At 48.6% G+C, this 14957-nt stretch overlaps 2 protein-coding genes across 5 annotated transcripts; one reads left to right on the forward strand and one right to left on the reverse strand.

Moving 5' to 3' along the window:
• Nucleotides 1–2107: 2107 nt before the first annotated feature.
• On the forward strand, nucleotides 2108–5414 carry LOC119363388 (pentatricopeptide repeat-containing protein CRP1, chloroplastic-like). The gene is made up of 5 exons (XM_037628729.1): nucleotides 2108–3806; nucleotides 4088–4240; nucleotides 4366–4437; nucleotides 4713–4899; nucleotides 5010–5414. Exons 1-4 carry the CDS (start codon nucleotides 2133–2135, stop codon nucleotides 4821–4823), a joined length of 2010 nt encoding a protein of 669 aa, XP_037484626.1. The 5' UTR covers nucleotides 2108–2132; the 3' UTR covers nucleotides 4824–4899; nucleotides 5010–5414.
• Nucleotides 5415–5595: 181 nt separating this feature from the next.
• LOC119363389 lies at nucleotides 5596–7431 on the reverse strand. 4 transcript variants are annotated; one of them, XM_037628731.1, is made up of 4 exons: nucleotides 7252–7431; nucleotides 6924–6996; nucleotides 6347–6703; nucleotides 5596–6263 (listed from the first exon to the last, which is right to left on the reverse strand). In XM_037628731.1, exons 3-4 carry the CDS (start codon nucleotides 6680–6682, stop codon nucleotides 5730–5732), a joined length of 870 nt encoding a protein of 289 aa, XP_037484628.1. In that variant the 5' UTR covers nucleotides 6683–6703; nucleotides 6924–6996; nucleotides 7252–7431; the 3' UTR covers nucleotides 5596–5729. The 4 variants fall into 4 exon arrangements, with proteins under 4 accessions (XP_037484628.1, XP_037484627.1, XP_037484630.1 ...); XM_037628730.1 differs by having other exon boundaries at nucleotides 6347–6682; nucleotides 7252–7429; XM_037628733.1 differs by lacking the exon at nucleotides 7252–7431 and having other exon boundaries at nucleotides 6347–6682; nucleotides 6924–7245.
• Nucleotides 7432–14957: the final 7526 nt, after the last annotated feature.

Below are 14957 nucleotides of genomic sequence, written 5' to 3' on the forward strand. Positions count from 1 at the left end.
GGGAAAACCAACGCATGCTCAAGAGGTAGTGGGGGCCCACAAGGTAGAGGGGCGCCCCTAGGGCGCGCCCTCCACCCTTGCCGCCACCTCGTGGCTCTTATGACTTGCACTCAAGTCCCCTGGGTGTCTTCTGTTCCAAGAAAAATCATCATGAAGTTTTATTCCGTTTGGACTCTGTCTGGTATACCTTTTCTGCGAAGCTCAAAAAACAAGGAAAAAACAGAAACTGGCACTGAGCTCTAGGTTAATAGGTTAGTCTGAAAAATAATATAAAATAGCATATTAATGCATATAAAACATCCAAAACAGATAATATAATAGCATGGAACAACCAAAAATTATAGATACATTGGAGACGTATCAGTCATCACCTCCCAAAGCTTCTTCGTGCTCCAAGTCTTAGCAGGATACCGAACGATGCCCCATCGAGATTGCAAAACACCAAAGGCACGCTCGACGTCCTTCTTGGCACTTTCTTGCTCTTGCGCAATTCTTTTCCTCTTCTCTCTGACAAGGTTGGGGATTGTCTTCACAATAGTGGTCCACTAAGAATAGATGCCGTCACCTAGGTAGTATGCTTTGTCGTAGGTGTGGCCGTTAATGGTAACATTCACCGACGGGCTGTTGCCTTCGGCAAGCCTTGCAAACACCGACGAGTGTTGAAGCACGTTGATATCATTATGTGATCCGGCCATGCCGAAGAAAGAGTCCCAGATCCATAGATCTTGTGAGGCCATGGCCTCAAGTATGACAGTGCAAGCCCTGACATGGCCCTTATACTGCCCTTGCCAAGCAGAAGGGTGGTTCTTCCACTCCCAGTGCATGCAGTCTATGCTGCCAAGCATCCCTGTGAAGCCTCTGCTAGCATTCATCGCCAATAAACGAGTTGTATCTTCATCAGTCGGCTCTCTCAAGTACTCAGGGCCAAACACAGCAATCACAGACTTGCAGAACTTGTACATGGAGTCTAGACATGTACACTCGCTCATACAGACGTACTCATCAATGAGATCACTGGGCACTCCGTATGCAAGCATCCGGACGGAGGCAGTGCATTTCTGATAAGATGAGAAGCCAACCTTTCCAATGGCATCCTCTTTGCACTCGAAATAGTCATTGTATCTGACTACCCCCTCTCAAATACGGTTGAAAAGATGCCTACTCATACAAAAACGCCACCGAAATTTCTGATGTGTGAATGGGTTGGTTGTGTCAAAGTAATCCTTCCAAAGAAGAAAATGGCCGCTCTCTCGGTTGCGATTCAATGCCGAAAGGTACCCCGAGATGGAGCCAAGGAACAACGACCGCTGGCTATTAAGGTGGTGAGGGACCAACACGGCAGCCAAGATCTCCTCCTCGTCATTGGACAAGGAATCATTGGAGCCGCAAAGAAAATTGTGGAAGAAGAACTCGTCGGCGGAGTCCATTTTGTACATTGGCAAATTCTCGAACAGCTTGCGGGCGTTGACGAAGGAACCAGCCGACGAGGAGACGTGCGCCTCCTTTGGACCAGGTGGCTGCCCTGGAGGCGCCCGGCTGAACGGTCGGCGGGCGGACGAAAAGAGAACGCTCGTCCGTTTGGATCGCCGCATTGGGCCGACTTTTCTGGCCGCACCAACCCAAATGGACGCGCGCGGATGAAATGGGTCGCCGCGTTGGGGTTGCTTTAAACAATCTTGAATAGTTTTATTTTAAGAGAACTATATTGGTTAGCATGTCTCATAATATAAGTTTTTATGGTTATGCCGGCGATGATAGGTGGATTTGGTAATTGGTTTGTTCCGATTCTGATAATATAAGAGTGTTTTTGACACGTCATAGGCAGGACTATCTTTTGCAATCTGTTTAATAGGAACTTGGTAGCTATCTTGATGGAGCAATTTGTTTTGGCATCAAGCCACCAAGCAAAGGATCGATGTGGAGGATGCACTAGCCGCAAGTGAAACCGTCTCCTGAGAATGGCCAAATCGTTGAAGCTCGAGTGCCACTGATGCGTGAAGGTCCACATGCCAGACCCAGTTTTAACAGAGGAAACAAGAGGCGGAAAAGGAAGAAATCGCAAAACCAGATAAAGCCCACTCTCCCGCGCCTCCACCACTCGCTCTCCCGGCCTCCTCCAGTCCATCACCACCATGCCCGCCTCCCTCCTCCCCCCGACCTTCCTCCCCCACCACCGCCAGCGCCAGCGACTCCGCCTCCCCGTACCCAGCTGCACCACCTCCTCGGTCTCCGTCTCCGTCTCCGCCAGCCGCTACGACTTCGAGCCGCTGCTCGCCTACCTCTCCGACCCCTCCACCGTCGCCTCGCTCACCTCGCCGTCCCCTCCGCCCATCGTGCCAGCCCCCGAGCGCCGCCTCGCCGCGTCCTACTCCGCCGTGCCGTCGCACGAGTGGCACGCTCTGCTCCGGGGCCTCGCCGCCAGCGACGCGTCCCTGCCGCTCGCCTTCGCGCTGCTCCCCTTCCTCCAGCGCCACCGCCTCTGCTTCCCGCTCGACCTGCTCCTCTCCTCGCTCATCCACTCGCTCTCCGTCTCCGGCCGCCTGCTCCCGCACTCGCTGCTGCTCTCCTTCCCGCCCTCCCTCTCCGACCCACCCTCCCCGCTGCTGCTCAACTCCCTCCTCGCCGCCTCCGCCGCGGCCTCCCGCCCCGCCATCGCGCTGCGGCTCCTCGCACTCATCCGCGAGCACAACTTCCTCCCGGACCTCGCCTCCTACTCGCATCTCCTCGCCTCGCTGCTCAACACGCGGGACCCGCCCGACGCCGCCATCCTCGAGCGCCTCCTCGGTGACCTCAGGGAGTCGCGCCTCGAGCCAGACGCGCCGCTCTTCTCCGACCTCATCTCCGCCTTCGCGCGGGCCGCGCTCCCGGACGCAGCGCTCGAGCTCCTCGCCTCCGCGCAGGCCATCGGGCTCACGCCACGCTCCAATGCCGTCACCGCGCTCATCTCCGCGCTCGGCATCGCCGGTCGCGTGCCCGAGGCTGAAGCGCTGTTCTTGGAATTCTTCCTTGCCGGAGAAATCAAACCGAGGACACGCGCGTACAACGCGCTGCTCAAAGGGTATGTCAAAATTGGGTCGCTCAAGAACGCTGAGCACGTGCTCGATGAAATGTCAGAGTGCGGGGTTGCGCCCGATGAGGCCACTTACAGCTTGCTCGTGGACGCGTACACGAGGGCTGGAAGATGGGAGAGTGCAAGGATACTGCTCAAGGAGATGGAAGCCGATGGAGTTAAACCGAGCTCGTATGTGTTCAGCCGGATCCTTGCGGGGTTCCGTGATAGGGGGGATTGGCAGAAGGCATTTGCGGTGCTACGTGAGATGCACGCAAGCGGTGTGCAGCCGGATCGGCATTTCTACAATGTCATGATAGATACATTTGGGAAGTACAATTGCCTTGGGCACGCCATGGATGTGTTTAACCGGATGCGTGAAGAAGGGATTGAACCGGATGTTGTCACATGGAACACACTTATTGATGCGCATTGTAAGGGAGGGCGGCATGATCGCGCCATGGAGCTTTTTAAGGAGATGCGTGAAAGTAACTGCCCACCAGGAACGACCACATATAACATCATGATCAATTTGCTTGGTGAACAAGAGCGATGGGTGGGGGTGGAAACAATGATGTCAGAGATGAAGGAACAGGGCTTGGTTCCCAACATTATCACCTACACTACACTTGTGGATGTGTATGGGAGGTCTGGTAGGTACAAGGAGGCAATTGATTGCATTGAGGCGATGAAAGCTGACGGACTGAAGCCATCGCCCACCATGTACCATGCCCTTGTCAATGCATATGCCCAAAGGGTATGGGACGTTTTTAGTGTGGATTTTTCTTTATGGCTTATGATTGACCATGAGTGTTCCTTGCCAATTCTCTTAGTTCCCTAGCTAACTATCTTTGATAATGTCGATGCAAAACTGTTGCTGATAGTACACTAAACAATTTTTTTTTCATACTACCCAGTATTTTTCTACATCCTGGATAACTAACTAGCTTTGGTAGTCACTTTCGTCATGCTAGCCGGCACTTTTCTACTAACAAGATCTGCATAATCTAATGATGCATTTGAATGGACCATTTCCAGGGTTTGGCAGACCATGCGTTAAATGTAGTCAAGGCCATGAGAGCGGATGGACTTGAGGCTAGCACGGTAGTGCTCAACTCATTGATCAACGCCTTTGGTGAGGATAGAAGGGTTGTTGAAGCATTCTCTGTGCTTCAATTCATGAAGGAAAATGTAAGTGATATTTTGCGCTCATTGTGTTGTCTTGACTTGCATCATGTTACTTCTCTTAAACCTCTGGTCATCTACGCAATTGAATCTTATGAAAAGTCTTATTTATTTTGCCCATCAAATTTCAGGATTTTAAGCCTGACGTTATTACATACACGACACTAATGAAAGCTCTAATCCGTGTTGAGCAGTTCGACAAGGTAAACACAAACTCCTTCAAAATGTTCTTTACTGCAATGCTGGTATAGATAACTTGGATCAAAATGTTATCTGCTCATTATGCTGGCAATGCTGCACTACTTACAATTGTTCTAACAAATTGTGTGTGATATGCTATTCTAACCTTCTCTTCTTGGATAAGTAGACCAGCATCATGGTTCAACTAGTCTTATTTGATACTATTACCTGCAAGCCCTTGCAGCAAAAACACATGATCTGAAGTTGTGGACCTTGTGGTTTGTTAATAATGTACCAGGTTCCAGTCATCTATGAAGAAATGATTACATCAGGATGTGCCCCTGACCGCAAAGCTAGAGCAATGCTGCGTTCAGCTTTAAGATATATGAAACACACGAGGGTTGCGTAGGCAATTTAGATACAAGTTACTAATCACTGATGGAAGCACAACATCTTTGCTGATCTTGTTAAACTCGCAATGGAAGGTTGGTACTTAATTCCTGCATTTGCCGTTTTGCCTTATGTTGTATAGAAGATTTCCAGTTAATAGCAAATCTTGCTTTTGCTGACATGTGGATTGTAATATTTTCTTCAGGTGAAGCTCCACCTGCCTGACAGATAGACTCTGCTTTTTAAGCATGATATATGCAGTTGTCTTTGTAATCAATCGTTTAGGAGAAGAAAGGCACATCTTCATCATCCGCCAGAAGGAAGGCTATGTATCAAAAGGAGGGGGGAACTTGAATACTTGATATAGAAAGCAAATACGTAAAATCTCTGTTGGGACTTGGGACCTCAAACATTCATATTGAAATTTCTCGAATTGATATTGGCCCATAACTCCGAAGGCAGTACGGTGCCGAGAGATGAATTGTGACGTGGAATTACATTTCCAGGCCAATTTCAGATTGTATTCAGATGTACATTTTTGTACAGTTTGTGTAGGGCGATATTAAAAGTTGAAAGGATGCAAATTTCAGTGTGTCAAATTTACATACTATTGGTGGGTTTCTTTTTCTTTTTTCTCTGCATGTACTTGCTCTATGCAATGTCGCTGTATTTGCACTATGCAATTCAGGGCATGCGTCAGGGTGTGACCGGGGCACACACAGTTGTATGCACCTGCTTGGTGCTGAAAATGTTACATACAGCAATGACACTGAAAATTAGGAAGCTTGGCAGAATCCAAAACACGCGACTTTAGTACTTGCATAGATAGAACAGTTAAACATCAGGCATTGCAGTAGCAAATATTTTGGACAAAGCTAATAGTTTGATACTACAAGACTAGTGATAAATATGCCATACATAAGCTTCAATTCCTGCCAATTTCCAACATCAACCAATCCTTCCTCATGTCCATTGGAAGTGCCACAAGGGATTCAAACTTGCGGTCGCTGCTAGTGAGAATGCAGTAGGCCCTCAGCAGATCACCCCGTCCTAAGTTTGGTATCTCTTGAAGTGCCGCAAAGATTTCCTTTGGAGATGCATTAGCTGGTTCCTCTCGAGGTTCATTTGGCTTCATAGATATCTGAAATGAATTCTTGATATTCCCAGACATGCAAAAGAGTGCATCGTCTGTTCTGAACCTCTTCCTCCTAGTGCTCTGTAGAGTGGGTTGCATTGATGTCGGCGTTCCACCCTGGTCTTGACTGCTAGGTTCAGATGCTGAAGGTGAATTTTGAATAAGCTCCCGGACATCCTCGGCACCCTTCAATGCCATTTCTTGGGCATTCTCAGTGCCTGCACTCTCATCTTCGCTTGTAGCATAATCTCTGGAGAATATTAGACTTATCGCATCCCAATTCTTGATAACTTTGTTTCTGTAGCACGCAGCTGCTTTGGTTTTCTGAAAAATAACCACCAGATGTGAAACAGAAGCTAGAATCGTATCCCAGTAAGAAACAATAGGAACGAATTTTCATACCCCACCTGAATGTACATTTTCCAAGCATCCTCATTGTGAATCACGATCATTTTCTGGTTTCGATCCCATCCAAATTCAGAACGGGCCAGCAGCTTGCTGATGGTACTGCAATGCTTGTCAAAGGTCTTGCATCTCGACAGCACGTGATCCCTCGTGATCTCCACATTGCACTTCTCGCGCACATTTTTCACCGCCGCAGAGTATGCATGTGGCTTCCATCCATTCGCTGTATGATTGCCATTGTTGTGATGCTCGACAAGAACATCGAGGAGAGCCTGGTCCATTTTGTCTGTCCAAGTAAGGTAACCCCTGTGTTTCCTCTTCCCGTTGCTTGAATCCATCTGACCACAAGATCACACTTGCTAGATTCAGGAAACGCAAGGAGAAGTGTCAACCATGGACAGAGATTGGCTATAAGCTTTGGATACTCTTAAGATGAAAAACAAAATGATAAGCATAGGTCGCAAATCACTATCCCATTACGCCTTTCTTCAACATTGAATCTTGGCATTGTTGGACTGATTTTGTGGCAAGCTACTAAGCTAGCAACATGCAAAATGAGATCTGCAGCATAGAGCATACCTGATGACTCACGCCTTCCGCGGAGTTGCTGTTTGGCTTCTTGATTTGTCCCTAGTGGCGCGCGCCAGTTACCCTGCGCAAAGGAGCACCTCAATCATTCTGAGAAATTCAACACCGGAGACAGAGCAGCCAGCATCGAGCAAGGCGAAGTAGATCCGCATCCTGGGGCCACCGGAGGTAAGCACAGTGGCTGTGGGCTGCGGTGGACGGCGGTGGTGGAGGAGGGTCGGGGTACAGGTAGGACAGCATGTTCCGCCGTAGGCATGGTTTGGAGGGTGGCCGGTGAGCGGTTTGCCCGTTGCCGGAGACGAGGGAGGAAGGAGGGTACCTGGACTGGAGCCGCCGCCGCCGAGCGTCCGAGAGACGGAGAAAGAGGAGGTATTCAATTCTCAGGATTCCAGGGTTTGGGCTCGGAATTATCTAGTTTCTTTTATGTGGTCGATTATAATTCTCACAGAATTGGGGGCGGAACTGGCCACTCTAATACCACATCCCGAAATGCCATCACTGGGAATTACACGCGTCTAACTCAACTCCAATTCCTAGTTTCCAATAATTTCCTGGGAAAAAAACCCGGTCCTCCCTCCTGTGCCTGCAGCCCTACGGCCCCGATAAGGGAAGGTAGTGATGCCCACCGGCGCCAAGTCGTGATGCAGCCCACTGCCGACGTGTCTGCCCCTTCCACTGTCTTCCGTGAGATCTTGGCTTTCAGAATTGAAAACTCACTTGTGAAAAGATCTTGGCTTCTAAAATTTCAGATTGATGTTATAGTGGCAATGAGGGTGCGTGATTTATGAATCAAGTCACATTGGCCGCTTTGAATTTTAACAGAAAAGTTGACATATTCCAATATTGTTGAAATGTATGCATTCGAAACATTAATATTTGTTCTTGAAATGAAGTTCAAATGGGAGTTATTTATGCTACAAAAAATGAGAGGAGCAACAATAAATTTTTATTGGAATTTAAATTCTGGGGATGGTTTAGAAGCCACCCTCTCCTCTCAATATCCATATTTTTGGCGATTTAAATTTTGGGAATGGGTTTTTGGCACGAACTTTTGTGGATGAATTAGACTGCCCTAACTATGCTGGTTAGGATGGCACTCAAGCGGGTTTGGATGGGTAGAGCTCCTCCCGATCCTCATATCCATATAGTCCTAACCATTGCTCGTGTCCATACCTGGATCGGCAACATACTCCCCAACGCCGTCAGACTATGTCTGCAAATCGCTCCGGGTTGGTTATTCTAAAGAGGAAGTGGCGGGCTTCATCGACGGGATACTACCGGAGAACGACCGTGCATGGGAAGGGCTCGACAAGACCGATGCGATGGAGGTTCTCCGGCAGGTGGTACATCGTCGGACGGCCCCGGCGGCGATCCGCCCATGGAAGGGCCCTTTACCTAAGGTATGTCTTCCTTCTCGGACACTTGGTCCTGTAGCGGTGCAGCGGCCGGCACCGTCGCCGGCAAACATCGATGAGATCCGAGCGGCTCGGGCAGCTCGTTTGAATTCGCCGATTGGCTATGTTGGGCCGCAAGCAACTGGTACGGCTCTGGGCTTGTCAGATTCTGGTAAGTGGCCCAGAAAGACACCCAAGTTGATGATTGTAGGGTTTCGACCCTGGATTGGATGCATGTACGTACGAGAACGGCGGTCCCTCTACCTGGTTTCCCACCACTCGGGTCGGGACGGGCGAGCAGGGTAACATATGCAACCGCGGCTATGATGGGCCCGGTTGTGGAGTTGACGATTGCCGCGGATGTGGGCTCTCTTCAAACAGGGTATGCGGCCCAGGTTGAGGGTCAGGTTATGAGTCAGACTAGCATGTATACATTGCATGAATCTCCTGTCTGCGAGCCGATCCCAGAACGATCGAGGACTTCTAGGGTTTGGCGTACGACGGGTTTCCCGTCGCTAGGACTGTGTCGGGCTACCAGGATCAACTGCGCAGCCGGGGCACTTCGTTCGTCCATGGCTGGGCGAGTGATGTCTACTACGTAACTTTATTCTTGTAGACACGTGTTGGACCTCCAAGCGCAGAGTTTTGTAGGACAGTAGCAATTTTCCCTCAAGTGGATGACCTAAGGTTTATCAATCTGTGGGAGGCGTAGGATGAAGATAGTCTCTCTCAAGCAACCCTGCAATCAAATACAAGAAACCTCTTGTGTCCCCAACACACCCAATACAATGGCAAATTGTATAGGTGCACTAGTTCATCGAAGAGATGGTGATAAAAGTGTAGTATGGATAGTAGATATGAGTTTTTGTAGTGCTAACAATTAAAAACAACAAGGTAGTAAATAGTAAAACAGAGCACAAACGGTATTGCAATGATGGAAAATGAGGCCTAGGGTGCATACTTTCGCTAGTGCAATCTATCAACAATGCTAACATAGTTGGATCATATGATTATCCCTCAAAGTGCAATAAAGAATCACTCCCAAGTTCCTATTAGCAGAGAATAAAAGATAGAAATTGTTTGTAGGGTACGAAACCACCTCAAAGCTATTCTTTCCGATCAATCTATCCTAGAGTTCGTACTAAAATAACACAAAGCTATTCTTTCCGATCAATCTAGCCAAGAGTTTGTACTAAAATAACACCATATGACACACATCAACCAACTCTAATGTCACCTTGATACTCCAATGTCACCACAAGTATCCATGAGTTAAATCCACGATATGCATCAAACAACTTCATGATCATAATACTCAATCCACACAAAGAACTACAAGGAGACCCCAAAGTTTCTATTGGAGAAAAGATAATAAAAACGTGCATCAACCCCTATGCATAGATTACCCCAAAGTCACCTCGAGAATCCGCAAGTTGAGTGCCATAACATATATCAAGTGAATCAAAATAATACCCCATGGTCACCACGGGTATTCATATGCAAGCCATATATCATGTGTTCTCAGATCTGAACATTCAATCCGACAAGACAAAACTTCAAAGGGTAAAGATTCAATTCGTCACCACAAGAGTAGAAAGGGGAGAAACATCATATGATCCATCTATCTTAACAAAGCCCATGATACATCAAGATTGTGACATCTCAAGATCGCGGGCGAGAGAGAGATTAAACACATAGCTACTGGTACAAACCCTCAGCCCCGAGGGTGGACTACTCCCTCCTCATCATGGTGTCCGCCAGGATTATGAAGATGGCCACCGGTGATGATCTCCCCCTTCGGCAGGGTGCCGGAATGGGCTCCCGATTGGTTTTCGGTGGCTACAGAGGCTTGCAGCGGCGGAACTTCTGATCTAGGGTCTCCCCGATGGTTTTTGGAATATTTGAGAATTTATAGGGCAAAGAGGGGGTGCGGGAGGCCACCGAGGTGGGCACAACCCACCGGGGTGCGCCTGGGGGCCCAGGCGCGCCATGGTGGGTTGTGCCCCCCTCGGGGCACCCCCAGGTGCTGCTCTGGCCCATTGGTAGTCTTCTGGTCCATAAAAATCCACAAAAAGTTTCGCGGTGTTTGGAGAACTTTCATGTTTGCACAAAAAACAACACCACGACAGTTCTGCTGAAAACAGCGTCAGTCCGAGTTAGTTGAAAGGATCAATATAGTTGACTAGAGTGGGGGTGAATAGGCAACTAACAATTTTTAGCTTTTCTTTACTAAATTAAACTTTGCATCAAAGTAGGTTGTCTAGATATGCAACTAGGTGAGCAACCTATATGATGCAACAACAACAAGCACACGAGCAAGCAAGGGATACAACACAAATAAGCTAGCACAAGTAAAGGTGAGAGATAACCAAGAGTGGAGTCGGTGGAGATGAGGATGTGTTACCGAAGTTCCTTCCCTTTGAGGGGAAGGACGTCTCTATTGGAGCGGTGTGGAGGCACAATGCTTCCCAAGAAGCCACTAAGGCCACCGTATACTCCTCACGCCCTCACACAATGCGAGATGCTGTGATTCCACTATTGGTGCCCTTGGAGGCGGCGACCGAACCTTTACAAACAAGGTTGGGGCAATCTCCACAACTTAATTGGAGGCTCTGAACGACACCATGAAGCTTCACCACAATGGAATATGGCTCCGAGGTGACCTCGACCATCTAGGGTGCTCAAACACCCAAGAGTAACAAGATCCGCAAGGGATTAGTGGGGGGAATCAAATTTCTCTTGGTGGAAGTGTAGATCGTGGCCTTCTCAACCAATCCCTAGAGAATCAACATGTTTGATTGGCTAGGGAGAGAGATCGGGCAAAAATGGAGCTTGGAGCAACAATGGAGCTTAGGAATGGAAGAGGTGGTCAACTTGGAGAAGAAGACCCCCCTTATATAGTGATAGGAAAAATCCAACCGTTACCCACTTACTCAGCCCGCGACATGTGGTACTACCGCACAACCATGCGGTACTACCACGTAGGCCTGCGGTACTACCGCGAGGCACCATGGTACTACCGCGTGCACGGCAGGAGCCAGACGAGGCCGTGTTGCACTGAAGCAGCGAGCAGTAGAACCACCGGAGCGGTACTACCACGCGCCCTTGCGGTACTACCGCAAGGCAGGGTTTGTCTAGGCTGGGAAGGCACGAACTAATAAAATTACATCCGTGGCTACTTCCGCTGAGTTTTGATCTGCGCAAAATCCGACACGGTACTACCGCATGCAGGGAGCGATACTACCGTGTAGGGCACGGATGTAAAAAATTACATCCGCCCCTACTACTGCTTGTGTTACTATGTTGGGCCAGAGGCCACGGTACTACCGCGTCCGAGGAGCGGTACTACCGCATAGCGCGGTACTACTGCGTCCCTAGCCGGTACTACCGCGGGCCACTGCGGTACTACTGCTCCCTTGAGCAGTACTACCGCATGCCACAACACAATACCACTTGGAATCCTTCATTTTGCAAAGACACGGATAAACGGTCGGTGCTCCAAAGAAGCAAAGGAAAGGTGCTGCAAAGGGACAAACATGTACATGTTGATTCCACCCTAACCTTTCCGAAGCGGACCCCCTCTTCATAGTACGACTTTCCTATGACTCAAATCCACCGAAAAGAAACGTAGAGAAACGCCGTCTTCACTAGGCTCTGAGGGGCAATGAATCATCTTGTGCCTAGACCTGAGACATCTGAAATGCTCAAAGCACACGATTAGTCAACAAATGCATTGTCATCAATCACCAAAACCACATAGGGTGAAATATGCCCTTACAATCTCCCCTTTTTGGTGGATTGATGACAATACGGGATTTGCACATAAGAGTACAAAAATGAACATAAGCAAACCCAACATCTACAAAATATAGACAGGCCCCCCTAGATGTGTGCACTCTATATAAATGCTTTGGACTGCATGACACACATACTAGGATCAACACTCCTCCTATATTTTATAGACAAGGCATTCCTTGCAACAATATAAATGACACTAAGCATGGAGGCAAGGTAATGAATATGAGCATAAAGTAAAGGGCACAGGATAGCATAGGCTCACGAACTACTAAGCATAATAGACAAATAAGATAAGCTTGAGTGCATATGTCTTACACCATATGATAGTCTCCGGGACTCACAAACACAAGCGCAAACCAACAAACCAAAGCAACACAAACGAGGGTCCAACGAAACGAAAACAAAGAGACATGAAAGAAAATCCTACACTCTCTCCCCCTTTGGCATCGAGACACCAAAAAGGCATAGAGGACACCTACGACACAGGTGGTAGCATCCTCTACAGAGATTACCCATCAACGTCCTCATCGGACTCGGCAACGGGAATGGGCTTCTCCTTTGACTCGGTCCACTGATAGCCCTGCTTGGTCATCCAGTCAGCCTCAGGAGTGATGTTCTTTTTGACCCGCTCTCCATGATCTCGCCGAACGTCCTCAAGATCCTCTTGTCGCGCTGGCGACTCTCCTTGGAAGCAACATGGGTCATGTACTGCCCCTTGGCCTGCATGCAGAACAGGGTCTTCATCTTCGCCTTCAGCTTCTTAGGCCAAGAGGGCTCAGTAGATGGAGGAGCATACCCAGCATACCTGTCCTCGGTCTCCTCCTCCTCAGCCTCGTCCTCATCAACATCCATCCTAGCAGGCTCAGCCTCAACCCTGGTAGTGGTATTGGCCCACTTGTTCTTCTGATGCAGCTTGATAGGCTCGTGGCGAACCAGTTTGGAGCAGAAAAGTCCTCCTCTGGATAGAGCTTCTCCCAAGTCTTTGAGATCAAGAGGTGCAAGTATGGAACATAGATGGGCACTTTGCGATTGTAGACCGCAAACCAAAGCTCAACCCACATGATATGAGAGATGTCCAAAGGTTGGGGAGCATGATGATGAGCCTCCTCACACATAAGCAACATATCCATGAGATAAGCATGCACCTTATCCTTGTCACCAATGCACGGAAAGAGAGTGTTGCGAAAGATCCGGTGCATGACATCGAGGAAAGGGTTGAGCACCCAAGACTGCTTGCCATTGGCTGACTTCTTCTCCATAAGGAACAGTTGAAGCTTGTTCTTGTTGGCGGACTCTGAGTTGCCGTGAGAGCGGGCACCAATGGGCACATCGAGACCCTCATCACGAACCTGCAGCATCTCCATGAATTCCTTCCATTTGGCAGACATCCTCTTCCCATTGGTCATCCAAGTCATAGTCCGCTCCCCATCTGTGTGGAAGTGGACGGAAGCAAAGAATTGAGCCACGATCTCTGGGTCAAAGTCCATGTGGAATGTGATGAAGTCTTCAATGCCAAACTGCTCCACCAAGTCCAATGCTTCACCAAAGTAAGCCTAGTCCTTCCTCAGATGATTCATATCAATCCACTGCATTGGGACATAGATGTTGTGCTTGGACTTGATCATCAATGTAGATGAGATTCTGCTGCTTGGTCCAGAATAGCTCATTCCCTCAGACATTCTCACGAGGGTTCACATAGGGATTGATCCTCCTTCGAATGATGAACTCAGATTGATGCATCTCATCCATGCCAAAAACTAGCTCTTTGTACCTATTGGCGGTCTTTCTTGACATTGCATTGTTGGGCATTGGAGCCCTCCGGTGCTTCTTGATTGTGAAGCCGCTTAGAGCTTGTGTCGCGGCTTGGATTCGAGCGGCAGACATTGGAGCCACCACCTATGACACACAACACAAAAACACACGAGAAGAACGAGAAGGATCAATGCAAAGACCAAGGCCAAAACAAACAAAACAAGTAGAAATAAGATTGGGTAGCCGCAACAAGGTAGTTTAGATGTCAACGGTAGTACCTCACCACGAGGCGGGCGTAAAAGTTTACATCTGCTCTAGCCGCGGTAGTACTATGCTGGGATGGCATGGTAGTACCGCGCCTAGAGTGGAAGTAAAATTTTACTTCTGCGCCCCGAGCGATAGTATCGCTCGAGAGGAGCAGTAGTACCGTACGAGGTAGATGTAGCCAGAGCGATAGTACCGCACGGGAGGCGCGGTAGTACAACACATATTCAAATCTGGCACGAACAGATCTAGGCACATCCGCAAATTTGGATCGGTACTACGGTTGATCAAAATTACCGTGTTGCAACATACCAAATAACATCTCTACTGCACTAGCACTCTCCTACATCCTCCTCTTGCAATGAATTAGCCAAAAATCTCAAGAACAACATGCATCTCCCCAAAACCTAGAAGCAAAACTACGAGGAAAAGAGAGAGGGACTAGGGAAGAAACCTTGTTCCATGGCAAGAGGGCGAGGTGGGGATCGATCCCACCGGTCGGAATGCAAGGAGAGCGGCCGGAGATGGAGATCCGGTGAGGTCCTCCGGCGCCATTCTTGGGAAGGAGAGAGAGAGAGAGAGAGACGAAGTGGGGAAAACGAGTTGAATGGGTATGGGGGGTTGGAACTCCCCCTGTGTAAGTGCAATCATGCCCTTAATCTTATTTTGATGTTGATGACAACATGCATTTTTGGAACTAATCATGTTATCAAGTATATCTCAGGATTATGTTTCAAGTGCTATGTGTGTGGATCATGACTACACGCAAAGAGGTATATATTACTCAAGAGCGGAGAATACAAGACAAATGGCCTTG

Source organism: Triticum dicoccoides, chromosome 2B (assembly GCF_002162155.2).
Source record: "Triticum dicoccoides isolate Atlit2015 ecotype Zavitan chromosome 2B, WEW_v2.0, whole genome shotgun sequence".
In the NCBI taxonomy this organism is placed as follows: Eukaryota; Viridiplantae; Streptophyta; class Magnoliopsida; order Poales; family Poaceae; genus Triticum; species Triticum dicoccoides.